We start from the raw sequence: 23167 nt of genomic DNA, 5'->3' as shown, positions 1-23167 counted from the left end.
CACAAGATAATTAGATACTGGAAACAGACCCAATTCTTTGTTTAATGATGGGAATACAAACGCCTGACAATATTTATTCATCCTAATCATGGAAAAGAATAGCCTTTTCTTTAGTCACATAAAACTATGCAATATTTTGTCACTACGCAATTATTATGAATCTAAACAAGCAAGAAAATCAAGGAGAAACATTCAATCTTAACTATGAGACAACAATAGGTTCTTTGTTACACTGGATAAACATGGTCAGCTCATTTAAATCACATCCTATTAAACATTTTGTCTGGTTGAAGAAAGATGGTAGAAAAAGCAAAGTTGTTGTCAGATGTCTTAACATGGCTACTTGTGTACTGCATAGCTTGTTTTGTACTTACCCCCTTCTGAGTGTCAAGCTGCTATCATCCCTTTACATGAACTCTGTCATAGTAATGTCATGGGAATCAGGCATTCTGGTTACATCTGAGGTCAGAGGTATCATTTCCTGATAGCTCCTTTTTTTCACTCTTGACATCTCTAGGGAGCTCAAATGACCCATAGCATGTTCTACTTCAGTCACAATACTCCATGAAAATAACATCTGGTAGACTAACATTTAAAGTTTGTGACAAAGGTTTCCCACAGGGATTTAATGGATATTGTGAAATGAGTGGGGTTGTGCCATGAGAAAGCTGTCTGAATGTCAGAATATCATCACTCAGATATCATCTATTTTCATATTACGAGCTACATTTGTTGATCAAGTGCACAGAGGAAAAAACACAACTATCAATCAAGCTGTTTCAGTGTCAACGTGATCTAGCGGTGTGGTCAGACAAAATTCACACCCCAAAAATCAAAGACACTGTGCCATTAAAGATATAGTTAACCCAAAAATACAAATTCTCTCAACATTTACTCATCATTTACTCTCAAATGTGTATGACTTTCTTTCTTTTGCAGAACACAATTGAAGATTTTTTGAATATTTCAGCTCTGTAGGTCCATGCAATGCTAGTGAATGGTGACCAGATCCAAAAAGCATATAAAGGCAGCATGAAAGTTATCCATAAGACTCCAGTTGTGAAATCAATGTCTTCAGAAGCAACATGATAGCTGTGGTTGAGAAACAGATAAATATTTATTTACTGTAAATCTACACCTTTGACCAACCCTGACCAGTGAATGGCTAAATGTGAAAGGGAATGTCACTTCACACCAGAATGTGGAAGTGAAAGTGTAGATTTACAGTCTTGTGGATTACTTTTATGCTGCCTTTATGTGCTTTTTGCACATTTTGAGTCCTGGTCACCATTCACTTGCATCGTGAAGTCCAACAGAGCTGAGATATTCTTCTAAAAAATCTTAATTTGTGTAATGCTGAAGAAAATCACACATCTGGGATGGCGTGAGGGTGAGTTGATTATTCCTTTAACAATTATTCTGTCACCACAAATCCAGATAACTTTTGTGTCAAAACCTCGTCCTTCACATGCTCACATAGCATATTCAGTTCAGTAGTTTGTGTAGAAAATTAGTGACTTCCCCACTGACGTAGACCACTGATATTTAGCATCTTCACATCATGGTGTTGATGGTTGTGAATGCAGGCTTACAGGAAAGAGGGGAATAGAAGAGAGATAATGAGACAGTGTTGGGGTGTTGTTATCAGACACCAGCCCTCGGACCAGGCTTCTCAGTAAGCGAACCCATGTTTGTTGGGCAAAGGGTGAGTCGTAGAGCTTAGTGTCACTAGAGACAAATTGTAATTGCATTTTCAAAATCATATGTATGTGTGGTGTGTTTCATTAGTATGTTTCCGTGGGAGAGTTAGAAGTGTCAAATGTGGTTTGACACCTTAAACGCTGTGTTAGGAGTATGTGTGTACAGGAAGTGAGTGCATATGGGCCATTATATGTAGGCAATAGCCTTGCTAATTTGCTATGCTGTTGATAGAGTTTTCTGGGTGGTTGCTAGGGTATTGCTAGGTGGTAGCTTACTGGCCCAAGTCAAAAGAGCCCACCCCCAAGTCTCTAACACATTATCAGAAATCAAGAGGGGATTTTTTTTCTAACCAATTTGAATCATACGTTTATTTCCAATACTTCAATTTAATTGATTAATTAATACAAACATTAATATTTGTTTATATAAATTGAGAATTTCCCCAAGAATTAAATCAAAATAACTTCATATTGTATGCAATAATATTTATAACTAGAACTATAACCGAATATTAAGAACTATATCAGATGTTACAAAGTAAAGACAGAAGATATTTTTTTCCCCCACGTTTTAAATTTTAGAGGCATTTTTGCCCAGAACCCCCCTAAATGTCTGACCCTGCTCTATATCATATTCTGGTCTTCGATATGGCTGGAGTATTTCCTTATGTAAGTCTAAGGAATTTTTATTGGCCTATTTTATTGATTTCTTTTTATTGAATATTGATGGAGCAACATAATAAAATAAAAAATTATTATAACAGAGGGCTTTTTAATTAAAATTCAGTTTTTAAGAATGGGTGGCTAGGGGGCATTTACCATCTCCCCCGGGGGATTTATAAGTAATATCCTGTAGATATTGTGGCAAAAGTTATAGTGCAAAATTTGTCAACTAATGCAAGTAATTTTGAGACAGTCCCTGCATTCCAAGCGGGATATATCCGCCCCTGAAGTGCACTTTGAAGTGTTTAACGATAATGGCCGCCTTGTTGAAGGGCCGTTCCAAACCAAAGGGCTCATAAATAGCTGCTTTGAAGGGCACTTCAAAAGGTGTTTCCGTAGGGTTCAACTGATGGACACTTCACTGCCAAGCGGACCGGAACTGGAATATATTATGGAATATGTTATTCTAATAAAAATAAAATAGTGGCATTTTATTTATTTAAAAGTTTAACATATACTGTACATTTGTATACTGCTTAATTTTTTTTGGATCATATTTTATAAATAAAAAATATTTAAACATGAAGCTTAAATTTCTTCATTATCATCTTAAAATCCACGATCCCGGATCCGGGATTTAAAATTACGTCAGTAATAATGTACTTCCAATTTTAAATGTATGCGGAGGAGTTATAAGCTCATATCTGGTACCATTTGAAAGCTTAGAATGTCTACTTTCTTGAGATATGCATCACTTTGGCATTTGTTTTACACTAAGTAACTTATTTACAATAAATTACATAGTTCCACCCATCAAAAGTCGTGTCATAATTATGTGCGTTTTTGAATACGCATATTTCTCATATCAGCTCAAATATGGCCGTACATGTACAAACCAAGTATCAAATGAAAGCTCTCATTGCCAGTAAGAAGTTCCAATAAGTCTTTTTATTGAGGTATAATCACATATCTAATACACTTGAATGAATCATGAAGTATACAATCAACATTTGTAAACATACAAGTGAAATTATTGAATATTTGCCGTGCTACTCGCACTAGACAGCACAGTTAGCCACAAATGCTACATAATCCTTTACCTTAGGTTATTCTCTGCAAAATGAGCCGTTTTTCAGTGTTTTCTGTGGTTGTGTGCCCAAGTAATCCCTCGAGTGCAGAAACACCACAAAGTAATGTTATATGATATTCAACAATCCAGGAAAATATGTAAACATCCGATCCGGATAAAGCATATATTGCCGTAAAGCGTAGACCCTCCGCTTTCCGGCAATGTCTCTCAAGATCAAATAGACCAATCAGGGGCTGTGATATTGCATCCAGACTGTGAAGTGATCACTAGGTAGGTTACGTCACAAAACACACAGGCAGCGTCTCACCAGACACCTGAGCACATATTTACCACTTTCAACAGTGTTTTATGTAATGACAAAGGGTTTTCTGTAAAATTACACTGGGATTTTGCATTTATAGCACTGTATATGGGTATGGGGAGACTTTAGATTTGGGTAGGTGGAAAGTACACCAAAAAAGGTAATATTCCTCCCTTCAAATAAATTGAAATAGATATTAAATAAAACATGATACAGACAAAATTCCTTTTTCAGGTATTTGCTGACATCTAGTGGAAACAGCCAAAACTGTCTGCTTGCTGCTAGGGTTTACAGGGCTTGAGTTATACACTTTCAAAAATGAATTTATATAAAAAAAATCAAAAAGCGCCTCTTTTTTAGGAGGGTTATTACTGTTCAGACAACATATATTTAATTTTTTTTATTTTTAGCAGTGTTTTATGCAACTTCAAAGGGTTTCCTGTAAAATGACACCAAAACTGTGTATTTAGGCCAAAGTATGTGGGAATGGGAAGCTTTTTAATTTGGGTAGGCCAAATCCAGGCGGAAATCCCCAAAATCATAAGAGGTTATATCTTAAGAGGTTATATCAAAAAATTTGCATTCAGAAAATAGGCAATAATAAGGGAAATTCATGTATAAATATTTCTGATTAGATAAAGGTGATAGTCATTAGCATCAGCCTCTGTGCGATGGCAGCGGCTCCTTTGGCTTGTATAGATGATGCTGAAGTGCGTTCCTAATGACTTATATTTTTGAGCCCTACACAGCCCAAGGGTGCACCCTCAAACGAAACTTAGAGCACCCTCAATTGCAGACCAGGGCAAACTACTGCTCAAGGGTCAATTTATCATTAACTTTTTTTATTAGATCTTTCATTTATCTGGTTTTGGGACCTATCGTGCGTCCACAAGCATTTAATATGCCCAGGGTTGATAGATGCCCCAATCAGCGATTTATACTTGCACAAATAGGAAATATTTCTTAATACTTAATTTAACCATGCATGCGAGTGCACACGCTCTCTCTCCTCTTCGGAAAAAACCTTAAAGTGCTCAATAGTGCAATATTATGCTCAAAGAAAAGTGTGATTTAGCCACTCCGTGTCCATTCGTGAAGCTGCGTGTGCTGTTTAGTGCCTTTCAAACCTTTTTAATGAAGATCTTTAGTCAAATCCCAAAAGATCTTCGCATCATCCGCACGTGGAGGGGACACACGAGCAAAACCAAGTGAGAGAGGAAAATGTTTGTTGTTTGTGTTATTTGTAAAACGTCCCTCACACCTATATGCGAATGTTACTCTTGCGGTTTATCAGTGTCATGCAGCCTGTAGTATTCAGTAGTGCTGAATGGGATGCCAAACAATGATGAGACTCACATCATGACCCATGAGCGTGTAAACAGGTTGATAATGTTCTGAGAATAAAACAAATGTCCACTTTGTGGCCAACATTAAAATAAGCTTTTAGAATCAATAATTTCTGAACATTTTATTTTACTATTAAACCAGACTCCTGATGTAGAGTGTTAAATTGAATATTAAATTACCACTGCATTGATAGTATGGTAAAAATAAACAATTCATAATTATGCTTCGTCTTAATTCAATTTTACTAACATGCGATAGAAATGTAGCAGCAAAATTTCAAGCAATCGCAGAATTGTCCCATCAGAATGCATTTCATAAAATTGTTCATCATTCATTGAGTGCATGAGTGCACTTCTACTTCTGGGCTTAAAATATACAACTATGCAGAAAAGTTTATCTTCTCTCTTCCATGTTCTACTTAACAGCTGATGTGGCCCCTGTACCAAAACAATTGCACACCTCTGCTTTATTGAATATTTAAGTGTAATACTTTATATTGACATGCAGATTTCCTTGAATCCCATCAAACACACAAAAATCCATGCAGTTTGTTAACACACCCTTCAGTCCTCTGAAGCTCTCACTCTGGAGGGCAAACCCTGAGAAGGGTTTAGGGCATAGGGATGAGCCCTTCGGAATGGAATGCACCCAGTGTGCCGGAATGACCTCCCAGTGTGCCGTCCTTCAGCCGGGCTCCCATCAGGAGTGGTCAGGAGAGAGGAGAGGTGCAATTTAATAAGCCTCATTTGGGCAGTGAAAGATGATAGATAAATATAGTCTCATCACTGCTGCTATTAAAACGTAGGGCACGCCTCTCCTCTGGGAGCTGCTTCTATCTCCTTGTGTGCATACACTTGTGTCCTTGCAGATCCAGGAACCCCAGATCCCCCGGACCCCCCGTAGCAAATTAGATGCGACGGCGGGGATTGACGTACGCATTGCAGCCGACAGGCCAGGGAAGTTGAGCCTCTAGTGTGAGCCACCGCCCCGAGACCCCACCCACTATACCTGGACCTTACCCTTTCATCATCACTTATCCTTTACTGAGTTCAGAATTGCATGCTACCAACACTACTCGTACTACTTCTATGGCAGACATAGTAAGAGTAGTATGTCAGTATGCAATTCCAAACTCAGCACTTCATGTAGCCTCATTCAAAGTGAGGGCACCAGATCACCTTAATTTTGTACACTATTTTCCCGTGGACACCTACTGTGTATGTCTCTTGCAACCTGAGTCACTGCTGACTCCAAAGGTGGAGATGGCGGGCGAGTTGTGACATGTGACGAGAGCGTACACCGCAGCGGCGAAATCATCATCCAGCTCATGGGGTCCGAGGGAGACATCTGACAGTCCGTGGGGCGAGCCGGTCTTGCGTCAGACCCGGACTGACGTGTTGGGGGGCGAGTGGTACATTGGAATTTCCCCGGCAAATCAGAGCCCGCTACACTCCCCAAATCGTCTTCATCGCCAGCCACGCCGGCCCCAATCCCATAGGAAGGAGGTGCTGCGCGGGTGGCTGCTGAAGTGGCTTTCTCTCGAAGGAAAGAAAGCCACAACCACAACGTTGCCATGGTTATGTTCTCGCAATGAGAACATGAACCATTCATAAAACGCTGCCTGCATGTGATCGCAGCCCAGACACGTGAGGCAGCTCTTATGACCGTCAGAAGCGGAGAGATATCTGAGAGACAACGTCGAGTATGCGACAGACAGGGAATGTGCCTTACCCCGGCGGGCCTTTAGCCCTGTTGTACTAGTCTTAGCAATATTTTTTTATTATTATTTATATACTGTATGTTTAGAGGTTTTTCTTTTCAGCAAGACTTTTATAGGACCTTTTGAAGTGTAAAAGATCAATGTTGAACAACAGCAAAAACGAAGAAGAAAGGTTTGAATGCTTTTCCTGTTCCTTAGAATACTTAAGTGTATTTGTTTTAAATGTGAGCTTCTCAAGTTCAGTATAAGCACATGAGGAGCAGAAGGTCACCAAACCTATTACGCTTTGAGCATAAAGTGCATCACTACTTCCTCCAAGTCAACTCTGAGATTACAAGCACATCTGGACCAAACACAAGCTTATTTGGAAAGTATTTATTTCAGTTAAGAGCAATACGTTTCCCCTGCTTCTGTTCTGTTTGCTGAGACCATGTCCACTATGCTTCCTGAGGGTTTGGAAAGATGTGTCACGCTTCTGCTGTATGTGCTGGGAATCCTAGGGACTTTCCTTATCTCTTTGTTCCCAGAGGACAGCTTGTGTATTTCTCCTGAAAATATAATTAAGCTATATATAACTTTTAATCTTGTTGATGGCCAAGGTGGATCAGCAATTTTTGTTTTTCATAGAATGTACAGTTTGAGTTTTGAGCAAGGGAATATTATATTAGAGGAACAGTAATGTTACTTTGTTTGTAAAAATATGTTGACTGCTCTTTAACCCTTGGAGACTCGAGCATTGATTTTACCGGAATAACTTTTTGCACTAGGTTTAAAAACTGTAGAACCTGCCACACAGTGTGACTATTTGCACTCCAATAATCTAGTGGACACACAGAAATTAAAGATAAACTGCACCCCCAAGTGTTTCTGCAATGGTGTAGTGTGTAAATACATTGATTTCCTCACAGCGATTTGGCTATGGTTAAGGTCGGTAGTTGAGAGAAAATTTGGATCTAGATCAAATTAACCATGGTTTTACTATTGTAATATTGTTATGTTTGTTTTGTTTTTTGGCGAAGCCATAGTATTAATGCAATTATCTATGTTGTTACTACAATATTATGGTTTTAAAATATTAACCATTTTTATTTTAGTGGTTACTATTATTTACTACAAAATACCATTGTGACACTATGATTTCTGTAGTAAGACCATGGATATTTTTTGTAAGGGAAGGTTAGGGTTAGCTTTAGGGGTAGGGGTGAGTGAAGTAATGCCACTATAACGTGTTGTATGTAGATAGAGGTGCAAATAGTATTTGCCACTGGGTGCAAATTTCATCTAATACTATTTGCACTTAGTGCAATGAAGATGCTTAACACTAAGCAATTTACACTTAGTTTTTACATGTCTTTTTTTGCACATAACAGCACTTAGTGTAAATAACATCTAAAGTGATTTGCAATTAGTGCAAATAGCCTTTTACTTTATTTACAGATTTTATATTTTCTAGAAATAGTTTTTTAGGAAGCCAATTCTTATTAAACTCATGTTGTTCTGGGTGAATTGTGGGGAAATGTTGTGAAATTGCAATAATGAACTTTCAAGTGAACAAATTGTATAATTATTTATTTTAAAATAAAGTTACAATTCAAGATACTTGCATACATACTTTTACTTTATTGAGAATCCTTCCTATCAAGCTATGAGACTGAAATTTGGATATTCAGCTCATAACATGGCTCATAACAGAACGTCTAGGTTACATATGTAACCTCCGTCCCCCGATGGAGGGAACAAGACTTTGTGTCGGAGAAGCGACACTAGGGGTCTCTCTTGAGCGCCGATATATGCCTCTGATCTATGAAAAAAGGCCAATGAGAAGTTGTCAGATGGTATTTGCATACCCCGCCCCCGGAAATACAGGTATTTAAGCGGGCAAATACGGGAGTTCATTCAGGATTTTTCTGAGGAGCCAGAAATGGTCCGGCCACAACAGTGGCTTGGCTCAGCAACATGGCGGGGAAGACACAACGTCTCGTTCCCTCCATCGGGGAACGGAGGTTACATACGTAACCTAGACGTTCCCCTTCTGTCGCTCTCTCCATGTTGTGTCGGAGAAGCGATAATAGGGTCCCACTTAAATGCCATGCACTGGTACGTGTAAGTGAACTGCTGATACTGAAGCGGGCAGGTATTCTTACGTGCAAACGCGACCAGCTGTATCGGGCTGCACGTACCCTTCCCCAATGCCCCATTAAAGTCATCAGAGCCCTTCTGGTTACCCTAGTGAGGGGAACAAGGTGATGCTTGCCAACCTGGGAACGGGCCAAGCCTGACCGGGCCTCTTTTCTCTCTATGTTTCTCACATAGATCAATTACGGCCGGGCCCCTTACATGCATTAAGGGAAGGGGGTCTTACCCAGTTTCCTATTCTTTCAGGGGGAGAAGACCCTGCGGAGACCACACCTACCGTGCAGGGGAGATAAAGGTGGTGAATACATCACATGGCCGTTTAGGACCTATGTGGGAAAGTTGGCGCGGTGGTAGATCCAGCCTCGTAGAGGGGGGCGTTGCTACAGCACGGTGACCGAGGCAGCTGGAACTGCCTAAGGGAGACACGGGAGTCCGCTCGTGAGATGGGGTCTCCTGGGAAAAAAGGCGCACGTTCCCCAACCCAATCTGGAGGCGGGACACCTGCTGCAAGGGTACTCCTGCCCGCAGAAAGCAGAAGTCTGTCCAGGGTTTGAGTGTCTGGTGGCAGGCGGTGGTGATCATCACACGGTGCGTGCCGCGGCGCCATGCTTGTCTCGGGACTCGAGTCTGAAGCCAGTGCTGAAGTGGTCTCATATGCATCAACTCCAGTGGCGGCCACCGCGGAGGATACCATATACCCCAGGTGCCTTTGGAAAAGTTATAAAGGGACCATAGTGCCTGGCTTGAAAGAAACGAGGCATTTCAGCACCAACTGTGCACGCTCTTTGGTGAGACGTGCTGACATTGAGACTGAGTCTAACTCCATGCCGAGAAAATAGATGCTCTGAACCGGGGTGAGCTTGCTCTTTTCCCAGCTGACCTGAAGTCCCAAACGGCTGAGGTGCCTGTGCACCTGGTCTCTGTGCGCGCATAGTAACTCGAACCGTAGGAAGGGTCGGTGTCGTGGCAGAATCAAGACGTGAAAGTACGCGTCCTTCAGTTCTACCGCTGCGAATCAATCTAGATTCCGGACACAAGTCAGAATCTGTTTCTGCGTGAGCATTTTGAACGGGAGTTTGAGCAGAGCCCGGTTGAAAACTCACAGGTCCAAGATCGGTCGTAAGCCGCCTCCTTTCTTGGGTACAATGAAGTAAGGGCTGTAGAGACCCTTCTTCATTTCGGTTGGAGGGACAGGCTGTATCGCATCTTTGAGTAAAAGAGTGACAATTTCCGTGCGCAGGGGCCTGGCAAACTGAATTGCGTAACCGAGTCAAATGGTCCGGTGCAGCCAGCGTGATGGGTTGTGCAGTGAAAGCCACGCCTCTAAACTCTGTGCTAGGGGCACCAAGGGGACGAGTATTTTGGACGTACCCGGCAGGGCTTCGCAGCGGGGTGGAGCAGGTAGTGTGGCTTCGGGATGCAGGGTGCGTCCCGAGGCTTTGGTGCTGAGAACAAACTCAAAGCACTTACCATGCTCCGCGCGCCCGGCAGGGGGCAGGTTCGTGACTGATGAGGAGGTCCAGTGCAGGCATCCTCTAGACTCGTCAGAACCGGCCAGCCAGGGAACAGTCGTGGGGCTGAGGGCAGAGGTACCGCGTTCAGGGAGCCGGGACTGTTGAGATCTGGCGGCAGAGTGCCATGAGAACAGCATTTCCGGGCCAGGTGACTCAGAGACAAAAGGAAATTGCTCTATTATTGAGAATATGAGTACCGCAGCCCCCCTTAGGGGGTGCGGCCAATGAAATGAATTCAACAAAAAGATTCTCCTCCCGGCCCCCCACCGGGGAACGGAGTGGTCTTACCATCTCTGGAGCTAATGTCTCGGTCTCTGGGTCGGTCATCTCAGGAGTGCCTGGGAGCCTTCCGGGTCCTCAAGGGGGTCCGTGAGACGAGGGGCGTCCAACTTCTGCGGGGAGCTTGATGCTGGGGCTGAGAGCTGGGCCCACTCTTGTTTGTTGAGGCGGAGCAACACTTTCTTTCTTTCTTTCTTGAAAGCCACAGGAGGACGCCCTCGGCGAGAGAGGGCAAGATGTGTGAAATAGCCTCCGTCTGTTTCTTCACTGCTGAGGACTGCTGGGCGGAGTCGTCAAGTGGTGTCGCCGAATGGACGGAGCTGGGAGACGGGAGCGTTTGAGAAAGCGTGCTTTGTCTACCTCCTGTACTGCGAGCAGGTCCAGTCCATGTGTTAAGTTTCCGGAACACGAGGGTGGCCATCGCCTGTTCGAGTGCAGTTCCTGCGGCACGTCAAGATGGCGTGCAGGGGGGAGCGGTCTGTAGTCTTGTGTCTGTCACTGGGTAGAGAGGAAGCGGTAAGGGCTATCACCTTGTGATTAATGATGTGTAACACCTGTTTCTCATTACATTGACCACAGAGATGGGCTTGAAAAGGCCGCCAAGAACGCCAATGTGAGAGAGTTTTGTGTTGTGTGAGGCTGAAAAGCCTGCTCTTTGTTTATGAAGCTGAAAACCCTATACTTTGTGTTTGAAGCTGAATGCTTCAATAAATGTGATTTACCTGGACTGCCAACCTGCTTCCCGCTTCCTTACTGATGGAACCTTTACAGCAGGTTTATGTTGTTTTGGGATATTTATATCACTAAACACATTTGGAATTGAGAACAGAAATACTTACTTGGAAGATTGCTAAATGTTATCGAAAATAGATAGCATTGTGTTCAGAAGGCAGTGACCATGTTGTTTGACTTTAGTATGCTGAGATGTATACATTTCTTTATATTTTTCTATCAAACGTGTTATGAATATGATAACACTATTGTAACTTTGATCCAGTGTGTCTCTGAAGGTTAAGCATAAACTTGAATTTTCCATGTCTTCTCTAGCTTGATCTCATGACAGTTACATGATCATGGGCACATTATTTTTCAAATCAAAATGACGTGCTGTATTACACTTTTGACTGCTGTTTCCCAGTGAAATATCCAGCGAGGGGCACCAAAAGTGAGTGAAATTATGTTGTAAGCAGACAAGGTTTATAAATTAAATTTGAATGGTTTCAGGTTGAATAAAGGTTTAGTTTGAATGGAGGTTTTAATTAATAAAACACACTTCTCTTACCTAAAACTTTTGCCTAAACTTGACCAAAAGTGTTCTTAAAGCACATGAGGTTAACAAAACAGACATCCTTACTCTAAACCAACGGCTAAACCTAACCGATAGTGTTTTAAAAACAAATTATTAAATTATGCATTATAGTAAAAGTGTTTTGATATAACAGCAGTGTGTGAGTAATAGTGTGAAAAAGTCTTTCTAATGTGATAATCAGCCATTGTAGTTGTGATTTGTGTGTAAGTGAATAAATAGTTTTTTCTATGAGACTAGGTTGGTCATAATATCACAAGCACATGTTGTAACACTATTTATTATTGTACTCATTTTGCCTTTTTTTTAAATTTATTTTTTTAAATAATGCTTATGTTGAAATGACAGCAGTCCAGGACTTTTAACAACTGTAAGGTGTTTTCCTTACCCTTATTTTCTTGTATTGTGCATTTTATTTATTTTTAATTTTTTGGGATTTGTATCATTGCAGTTTTGATGTGGAAAATGGCCCGTCTGCAAGCTGTAGTCCTTTGGACACCCAGGCCTCCCCAGGTTCTGGTCTGGTTCTGCACACAAACTTCCCTGGCCACAACCAGCGGCGAGAGTCCTTCCTCTACCGCTCGGACAGTGACTATGACCTCTCACCCAAGTCAATGTCTCGCAATTCATCTATCGCCTCCGAACTGTGAGTATAATCAGCTTTATGCACCCAGTGAAAGTGCTATTGTTCAGAATACATTATATAATGACATTTTATTTTAAGTTTGGTCATAAACTTTCTTTTATTTGCTAACCTGGATTACAGATCAAGAAAACCATTCTAGCCTGAACACTCCTTCATGCTTTTGTTAGAAAGCACCTGCTAAGAAAATAAATGTAAACATGCAGATCAGTATAATCAGTTAAATTTACTTTACAGCTGCTGTACTTGTACAAATGTTTGTCATAAAATTTTAGTGGGCTATTCTATGATGTTTACTCTGTCATCTACTCATTGAATTATCTTATCTAATGCACTAAGTGACTGGGAAGCCACTTCAATTTATCTGTCACCATGAATTAACAAATGGCATTTGGTTATCTGAGAACTATGAAGTTTCCATCGGGTAAAGGGGGAGGATATTGTTTACTGAGTCAATTTTATGCAGTAATGCTCATGGCAGTAAAATTTGCATGCCATGACATATCTCAATCTTGATTTCCTCAGATGGCCCTTCTGGCAGTAAAAGCCTGTAATTATATAAGAATGCATTTTTCAGGGTCTTAGCAGCCAAATAACCCTAAGGAATGTGCAGGATTGTTCTTGGTAACCCATTTCTAGTGCCATTTATGGTCCTTATTCTGAAGTGGTGAACGGCGACCTCATTTGACACATACTTTGACAATGAGTGTACTTCTCATTTCTAGTTCCATGGGCGGAAAATGACACCTGACATTAACATAGTTATGTAATTTTATTTTGACGTTGAATGCTTGAAACATTAATTGTATTCCCTTCTGTTTACAGGCATGGGGATGACCTGATAGTTACGCCTTTTGCTCAGGTAAACACTGCATGTCTTTTTTACAACCATGTCATGTTGCTCTGGGACTATATTATAAATTATATTTTTTTAGGTTTTACCTCATAGCTTTATGTTGTTTCTCTCTTCTTCAAGGTTCTTGCAAGCCTTCGAAGTGTCAGAAACAATTTTACTGTCTTGACCAATGTTCAGTGCGCATCTAACAAGTGAGTATAATTGTAAACAATGAAAAAGAAGGCTATGACCTCATCAAACCTTAATTAGAACTTAAAAACTTAAATAAGACTGATATTTTTTTGCAGAAAATATATGTAAAAAAATAAAAAATACAGCAAAACATTTTGTGTAAGGAAATGATCACCACAAGACTTTGAATGATATAATTGCCAACAAAATTGATTGACCTGTGGAAAGATATATCCAATCTTTCAATTCCTGACAGGACCATGTAAAGCCACTAAGCAAGGTCACTTTTGCACAATATATGCAAGGATAACCTAAAGTGACATAAGGGAAATAAAGTACTATTTATTTGGTGCAAACTGCATTCACAGGAAATAAGTTAATAAGACTAAAACAGCAGTCCACAAGATTTAGACAACAAGTCAAATAATGCAAATTTGTGTAGAACATTTCAAAATACTTTAAAAAAGCACAGAGCTTCGCGTTTATGCTTTTAAACCCTACGAATGCCTTGACAAATAGTCCATTACTACAGGATATTTGCTTCTTTTTACAAAGTAAAGGTGGAGACTAACTTATTTTATAATATCAACAACATGCCTCAGATGCTGTTGATATTCCAGGTGTAAATTGTGTTGAATCTCACTGCTTGATGATTTTTGACTGTCTGCTCTGTTGTTTCTAAGATTGAACACAAGAGGGCAATCTTTACAACCTTTTATTTTATGCACCCAGCCACCCATGTGGACTGACATTTCACTAGAGCCATTTTCCACTAAACATTTCACCAGTTTTCACGATTTAAAATCCCATCCAAAAATCACTTCCCTACACAGAGAATTTCCACATGGCCCCAAATTCCATTTTTCCACCTGAGAATGGAGAAAATATGTTTATTCCCTGTTATTAACGGAAGAATTATTTCCCCCTTCCAAATAACAGTGGATCTACGTCAAGGCAATTACACTGCAGTGTTAGAGGCTTTTGTTAAGCCCTCCTCAGGGCTGTCTGAGGGCAACCCAGTTCAGAAGAACTTGAAGGGAAGTTCTGCAGGAGTACTACTGCGGAAAAGAGCAACACGCCATGTAATATCAAAATAATACGTCTGTATTAAAGGGAGTGTCGCATCAAATCTGTGATACACTTAAGGAAAAAATATTTAGCAAAATGCAGAGATTTGAATGTAGCTTCTTGAATGTTTTTTTATAGTTCAAGATGACACACTGGTATGACAAATGTGTGCTTTGTCATACATATAGAACACACAGAAGTGTTGTTTGAATAATTTTGTTTGAATCATTTCTGAAAGCAGGGTTTTCCTTTGATTGTGTAGGACATATATGGTAAGAATTATTAGTTTGTATGGAGTGGTCTACTATATCATTCATCCTTTTTTCTTGTAGGAGGTCCCCTGTGTCTAACCAACCCCCCATCACCAGAATGTGCCTACCTGGTGAGTCCTATAACTTAATTTTGTAAAAGTACCTTAAGAACTTTATTCTCTTATGCATTTTGTAAGCATTCCCATTGGGTGGATAGACTCCAGTGCCTTTAAAATACTTACATTGGGACATTTAAGTCACTCTTAACATGTTTTGAATTCAGTTCCATTAGATTACAAAATATCAAACCAAGTGGGCATCTGGAACCAAATTATGCTAGATCTCCACTTTCCTGAGTCTTTTTGCAATTATGTATAACCTATTGTGTCAATGTGATTTTTAGTGGATGTATGAAGGAATTTCCCATCAAGTTCCCACAGGTGTCCTAGCAGAGTAACCACAAGTGTAGTTCATCACATTAACTTTGGAAATGTTCCACTAATGTTTGACTACCTGAAAGTTTCAAAATATGATTTTAGTTTTTATCGTAAATTTTGTATCAAATATAATAAGTTTATATTAAATATAATAGTATTGTTTTAGAATTTGCAACCTATCAAACTTATTTTGCGCTCTCTTTGCTTCAAAGTATGTTTGTGCTATATTTGTTGAAATAAATGCCACATGGTTTGGTATTTTTATATCATGTTAAAGAAATTGTTCACCAGATAATGAAAATTCTGTCATTATTCACTGTATGACTGTTTTTCTTCAGCAGAACACAAATTAAGATTTTTAGAAACATTTTGAAGCTCTGTAGGTCCTTATAATATAAGTAAATGGCTATTTGAAGGTCCAAAAGGCATATTTAGGCAGCATAAAAGTAATCGTCACGAATCCAGTTGATCAGTTAGTGTCTTCTGGAGCAAATCGATAGGTCGGTGTAAGAAACAAATTGATAATTATAACTTTATTAACTTAAAAAATTGTTTCCTGCCAGCAGTCAGTGACGGAAGCGCTATGGCATATTCACACGAGAATTCGGAAGCGAGCACTTTGTACACAACAGAGGAACGAACGTCACATGAGAGTTAGTCCATTTCAAACAGCATCTAGCCGTAAGCAACGATTTAAAGTTAAAGATATTTTAATTATCAATGTTTCTTACACCAACCTATCGATTTGCTTCAGAAGACATTTTTTGATTACTTGAGTCATGTGGATTACTTTTATGCTGCCTAAATATGCCTTTTGAAATGTCAAATAGCCAATAGCCTGATGGCACCAGATTACTTGCATTATAAGGACCTACAGAGATGGGATGTCATCAGGGTAAGTGAATAGTGGGTGAATTAAAATTTTTGGGTGAACTATTCCTTTAATACATTCACATATTTAAGTGCAGCCTAAGTGTTAAAAAAGTTTTTGTGACCTTTTTACATCATAGAGATCGCGCGCGTGTGTGTGTGTGTGTGTGTGTGTGTGTGTGTTTTTTTGTGTGCGTTCACATATGTTTGCAATTACACGCGTGCATGCATTTATGTGTGCCTGCAAACACGTGTTGTTTTGTGGATCTGTCTGTATATTTTTAATGATAGAGAGATTTCATGCTAAGCTACGTGACTGCCCACACTGTTCCCCTCATGCCTCCCTCATCACTCATCTCCACTGTAGCTTTGCTGATTGGCCCAAAAATGTTGAAATGTGAACTCACACACATAAACAAAAGCACAGTGCCCATACTGCAGACAGTTTTGTCTAGTTGTACAGAATGTGTTAGGCCATAGGAAATGGACATGGCAGAGAATGTAGTTGTTGGTCTCTCAAACACGCAAGCACAGCTACCAAAAGCAATGACACAATGCACAATAGATCTGCCTCAGCAGAAGGTCAGTGCTGTGTCATGGGTGGGAAAATTCCTTATAGTTCACTCTCTGTCCTTGAGGATGGCTCCCAGTGTGATATCAGAGAACACTGCAGACAGATTTCAGCAAAACTGTAATCTACAGTATGCTAACTAATCAGATCAAGGCCGTCCACTCAAGCCTCTTTTATAGAGCACAGACTGTTTTCTTAGAAATGTCAAAAAAAACCTTGGCTGTACCTGTTGAGGTCATTTCTGAAGGATAATTAGACCGAGGCTGTTCACATTTAGTTAGAGGGATAGAAGATATTTTTTAGCAAGAGTGATCTAGGGAAACTCACAATAATTGACTGTAATACAATCATTGATACGCTGAAATTCAGAAACAAACTTGACAATCGTTTGCCAAAGTGTACTGTTCAATAAGTAAAAAGCCAGTCCAGATAGAATCTGTAGACTTTTTTCTCCATTTCTGCACAGATTTTGGGAAGATATCTACAGAATTGTGTGAATATAAACTAGAGGTTGACCGATTGTGGATTTTGCCGATACTGATATCTAAATTGTTGGAAAAGGCTGATAACCGTTTAATTGGCTGATTGTTTTTTTTAAAATTGATCTATATAATAATACAAAATACCTTATTCCTTCCTTCCTATGAAGAGTACAGACACTGAGGCTGCAAAATGAATAAAATCCCAAAATTTATTGTGCAATCAAAATCCCAGTAATAACCAGAGAAATGAAGATTTGATGCATAACGTGAGACGTTTTACTTTAAACAAGCCGGAAATACACTTGGGGATTTTGAAATTACAGAGATTTGGCTCTGTTACAGTGTCCTATAAGTGAGTATTAACAAAGTCCTTCTTGTAAATCAGTCAACTGCCAGCCATCTTTGGAACGCTCCAAATATTTCCAGTCATGACAGTGCAGCTTCTTGAATGGGGGAACACCGAAATCTCATTTTTCAAATGACATGTTTCAAATCAGCAGTAAAATCAAACAGCATTGGTATAATAAATTGTGCTTCTTTATCTCAGATTATGCTGAAAATGTTAACTGCTTGTTTTGCTAATGCGCATGCACATTCTCGAGTTGATTGACAGGTGATATCTGTATCTAAAATGTGATTGGCTCTTTTACCTGTAAGGCGGGACTTCCTTTGTGCATCCGTTGATCTTTGGGTGCGAGCTTCTTGGTTGGGCATTCCCATTTCTCCCATTAATTTTAATAGAAGTGCTACGTCTCTTTTATATAGTCTCTGGTTTTAACTAAGTTAAACTTTTTATAGATTCACCAGATATGTGTACAGTATATACTGTATTTCACCAGATGAGGTTTATTGATGAGGAATAAAAAAAATAATTAATAGAAAAAAGGAAAAAACAAATCGGCAATCATCTGCAAATATAATTCTGCTGAAGTCTGTGGAGTTCTGTGTGCATAGATTTTTTGTATACCTGGCAATAAGAAGCAGAGAAATTAGAACTTATTGCTGATCGACCTGATGCATAATCTGAAGTTGCTCACTGAGTCTGCAGTCTTTCGATTCTATTCAAATAGTTGCATTATGAAAATGTCTCTGCATTATTTCATAATCAGTCTGAAAAAGTATGGATAGGGTTGAACTGACAGTACACCAATTATAGATTGCTGGTGAACTGTACAGTATGGCTTGGTGGCTGTAATTATGGTCCTGCATTCATAGCTAAATCAATGTAGTTCTAGGGAGGATGGAAAAATCTAATATATTGGAAGAGTGGGAACATAGAATTGTGTCCATAGTGTATATTGGTTAGCTGTGTTTCAGTTGATGAAGGTTAATGAGTGGTTGCAGTTTTTGACAATGCCAGTAGGAAAAAGTATGAAGGGTGTTATAAAGACAATCTGGTCTCATAGTAAAAACATTACTATAACTACATTTTTGCAGAATGAGTTTTATGTGCCTTGTTCAGATGAACAATGTGAGATCATCTCACATTTACTTTTTAGGACACTATTGGTTAGGTTTAGGGAGGTACAGATAAAGTCAGGAATTTACATACACTTAGTCATTAAAACTCATTTCTTAACCACTCCACAGATTTCATATTAGCAAACTCTAGTTTTGGCAAGTCGTTTAGGACATCTACTTTGTGCATTACACAAGATTTTTTTTTCAAACAATTGTTTACAGACAGATTGTTTCACTTTTAATTGACTATATATCACAATTCCAGTGGATCAGAAGTTTACATACACTAAGTCAACTGTGCCTTTAAGCAGCTTGGAAAGCACTATCCCAACGGTGAAGAATGGGGGTGGCAGCATCATGTTGTGGGGGTGCTTTGCTGCAGGAGGGCCTGGTGCACTCCTCAAAATAGATGGCATCATGAGGACGGAAAATTATGTGGATATATTGAAGCAACATCTCAAGACATCAGCCATGAAGTTAAAGCTCGGTCGTAAATGGGTTTTCAATTGGACAATGACCCAAAGCAAAGAACATTAAACTTGCTGTGAGTGCCCCTCAGTGGACATTTCACTTAGGAACTGCTGCAAAACATGATGAACCATGTAATTTCATTTTGTTAAAATGTTGACAAAGTTGTGTCAAAATGGCTGAAGCACAACAAAGTCAAAGTATTGGAGTGGCCATCACAAAGCTCTGACCTCAATCTGAAAAAGCATGTGCATGCAAGGAGGCCTACAAACCTGACTCAGTTACACAGTTCTGTCTGGAGGAATGGGCCAAAATTCCAGCAACTTATTGTGAGAAGCTTGTGGAAGCCTACCCAAAACGTTTGACCCAAGTCAAACAATTTAAAGGCAATGCTACCAAGTTTATGCAAACTTCTGACCCACTGGGAATATGATGAAAGAAAAAAAAGCTGAAATAAATAATTCCCTCTACTCTAATTCTGAAAGTTCTAATTCTTAAAATAAAGTAGTGATCCTAACTGACCTAACTGAAGGCAGGGAATGTTTTCTATGATTAAATGTCAGCAACTGTGAAAAACTGAGTTTAAATGTATTTGGCTAAAGTGTATGTAAACATCTGACTTCAACTGTAGGTTTTATATATTTAAAACTGAATAGACCATTAAGCTTAAACCTCATCTTTTGGGGAGAACATTAAACTTGCTTTGAGTGCCCCTCAGTGGACATTTCACTTTGGAACTGCTGCAAAACATGATGAACCATGTAATTTCATTTTGTTAAAATGTTGCCAGTGACATACTTTTCATGAGATCAGTGTAACACGCACAAGAAGAGATAGTCACAATGTCGGGAAAAACTGCTTTATTGGCAGAATGGCAAAAGTACAAAGGGGCAAATCCAAAGAAGCGTAGTAAAAGGAGGCGTAAGGTCGAAGCCGGGAGATCAGAATATAACAGAGGGGCAAATCCAAAGAGGCGTAGTAAAGGGAAGCGTAAGGTCGAAGCTGGGAGATCAGAATATAACAAACAAACAAGAGAGTAGTTTAAACAGGGGAAAGCTAGCGAAACACTAGAGCTGGCAAAGCGAAGGGGTAAACTAAACAATAACCAACAACTGTGGGGAGAAAGGGCAGGGTATAAATAGGGGAAAAGAACAGTGCAGGTGTAACTAATATTCCGGTGATTGGGAGCGAGTGTGAGAGCTAGAGGGGGCGGGGTGAACTTGGGGATTAGCGTTCGTTACAATCAGGCTGTGTAAAGATAGTACATGTCATGAGCTATAATCCCAAGTGTTCTGAAGCCATACGAAAGCTTTGTGTGAACAGACTGAAATTTAAGATGTTATTCACTAATAATCTTCGGATCTACCATAGCTCTTAAATAAAAATTTAGCTTGTTTAAATTAAAATGACACATTTAGAAGCAACAACTCAGGATTGACATAATTTGTGCCAAACTGTATTGGTTCTTTAAAAAGGTTAGCTTAGTCTTTCTTCGGTACAATGAAGAAGGGCTGTAAATCCCCTTCATCTCGGCCGGAGAGACAGGCTCTATCGTGCCCTTCTGTTGGAGGGTAGCATTTTCCACGCGCAAGGTAACGGCATTCTCGCCCTTCACTGAAGTGAAGTGGACACCGCTGAACCTGCGCGGTCGCATGGTGAACTGAATCGCGTAGCCGAGTTGGATGTTCAGAGCCAGCAATCGCGACAGGTTGGAGAGCACATGCCATGCATCCAAGCTACGGGTGAGGGGGACTAAGGGGACAATCTCGTCAGACGTACCGGCGGGTGGAGCCTCGTTGCAGGGCGGAGCCAGAGGCGCCACATTGAAGGGGCTTGAGCCCTGTGGCCGTGCTGAATCGAGGGACATCGAAGCACTTACCTGGCTCCTGATACCCACCAGAGGATCGGTCCAGGAGAGGGGACGAGGTACTTATTCCCTGCAGTCTGTCGAATCCATCCGGGTGTGGCCGTGTTTGTGCCACAGCTGGGCACACAGGGGTGGGGGGGGGGCACCGCTGGAGTGCCAAACCTGCCAAAATGTAATGGTGGACGGTGGTCGTAGTGATGTTCATACACACCGGATATGTGACCCAGGGAATGAGAAAACTGCTCTTTTGTTGAATTTTTGGGTACCGCAGCAACTTGAGCATCCGGCGAAATTTAATAAAACAAAAGATTCTCCTCCAGGCCCTCCACTGGTGGACGGAGTTGTCTTTCTACCAGATCCAGATCCTTGTCCCTAATTCGCCCATCTCAGGGGCGCTTCGAAGTGCTCTTCTTGGCAGCCAGCTGTGAGACGGTGGCATCTGCTTTCTGCGGGGGGCTCGACAGCATGGCAGGCAGTGGTGGAGCTGGTGCAGCCGCCGCAGGAGGACGCCCTTGGTGACGAGCCAATGGGGTGCGGGATCTTGAGCCGTGCTAGGGCAGGATGTGTTGAATGACCTCCATCTGCTGATTCACTGCCGAGAACTGCTGGGCAAAGTCATCGACAGTGTTAGGCCAGCCTGGGAAATGGGGGCTTTAAGGCCTCTCGCATCTCGACAAGGTTGAGCCAAATGTGGTGCTCCTGGACCAACAATGTGGACACTGCCCGCCCTTGAGACCGCGCTGTGACCTTTGTCACCCGGAGGGCAAGGTCGGTCGCCAAGCCCAGCTCCAGCATCAATACCGGGGCGTAACTACCCTCATGCAGCTCTTTCAGTGCCTTGGCTTGGTGGACTTGCAGGAGAGCCATGGCATGCAGGGGGGAGGTGGCTTGTCCAATGGCACCATAGGCTTTGGCTGTGAGGGACGACGTAAGCCTACAAGCCCTGGACGGGTGCTTAAGGTGCCCGCGCCAGGTGGCAATGCTCTATGGGCATAGGTGTACCGCGCGCCTTAACCACTGGGGACATTGCCGAGTAGCCCTTGGCCGCCCCACCATTGAGGATTGTGAGGGCGGGAGAGCTGAAAGATCGGGAACGGACAGTAAAAGGTGCCTCTCACGACCTTGTCAGCTCCTCGTGCACTTCTGGGAAGAAAGGAACTGGGGAGGTTCATGACTGTGAGCGGCGCCGCAGGCCCAGGAACCAATCGTCGAGCCGCGAGGGTTCAGGGGAGAGTTCCAGCATGTCCATCATTTCGCGGTTGGCCTGAGACTGGGCGACCGTACCCGAAGGGGGCAGCCCAGCCGAGGCTTCTGCATCCGACTGGAAAAGCCTGCTCTGTGATGCTGCGCTCTAAAGCTCATCACCTTCGGAAAGTGAGAGATAATGGCCGCAACCAGGAATAACACACAAGTGGAAAGATATCTTTAAAAAGACGCGTCTTTAAAAAGACTTTTCCATGTGTGCCGCACTTTTAGAATATAGTCTTTCAGTTTTGTTCTGCTGAAGCACCCAGGGGCGATCTCTGCAGTGCACCAGTGCAGAGGGGGGAGAAAGCCGCTGTAATGTGCCATCAGGAATCCAGCAGAGGTGAATGGGAAATTCAGCTCAGTGAATATCGACCGCTCTGCTCCGAAGAGAAAATCTGAATGAGCGGTTAATACCCATATGTTCGGGCAGTGGCATGCAAATTCCACTCACCAATTCTCATTGGCCTTTTATCAAAGATCAGAGGTTTCTCGGGCTCTCAAGAGTGACCCCTAGTGTCACTTCATCCACACAACGTCGAGTGAGTGACAGATAGGGAACAGAGGCTCTGACATTCTACCTAAGATCTCCATTTGGGTTTGATTGAAAAAAAAAAAAAATACAGGGTTTAAACAACATGTGGTTGAGTAAATGATGAAAGAATTATATTTGTTTATATATATATTTTTTAATGTGGCATTGAAGGAAAAACCTGATATC

The 23167-nt window shown here is 41.1% G+C and overlaps 1 protein-coding gene across 3 annotated transcripts in view; it reads left to right on the top strand.

Moving 5' to 3' along the window:
* The window catches only part of LOC127654087 (cAMP-specific 3',5'-cyclic phosphodiesterase 4B-like), a 188225-nt gene that overhangs the window by 124182 nt on the left and 40876 nt on the right, over positions 1 to 23167 (top strand). For all 3 annotated transcript variants that reach the window (XM_052141072.1, XM_052141073.1, XM_052141074.1), the window contains 4 exons: positions 12508 to 12702; positions 13525 to 13561; positions 13676 to 13746; positions 15127 to 15176. In XM_052141072.1, the coding sequence (XP_051997032.1) occupies positions 12508 to 12702; positions 13525 to 13561; positions 13676 to 13746; positions 15127 to 15176 (353 nt within the window). The remainder of the gene's footprint in view (positions 1 to 12507; positions 12703 to 13524; positions 13562 to 13675; positions 13747 to 15126; positions 15177 to 23167) is intronic.

Source organism: Xyrauchen texanus, chromosome 13 (genome assembly GCF_025860055.1).
Source record: "Xyrauchen texanus isolate HMW12.3.18 chromosome 13, RBS_HiC_50CHRs, whole genome shotgun sequence".
In the NCBI taxonomy this organism is placed as follows: domain Eukaryota; kingdom Metazoa; phylum Chordata; class Actinopteri; order Cypriniformes; family Catostomidae; genus Xyrauchen; species Xyrauchen texanus.
Note: the sequence above shows the minus strand (reverse complement) of the source record. Positions and strands in the feature narration are given on the sequence as shown.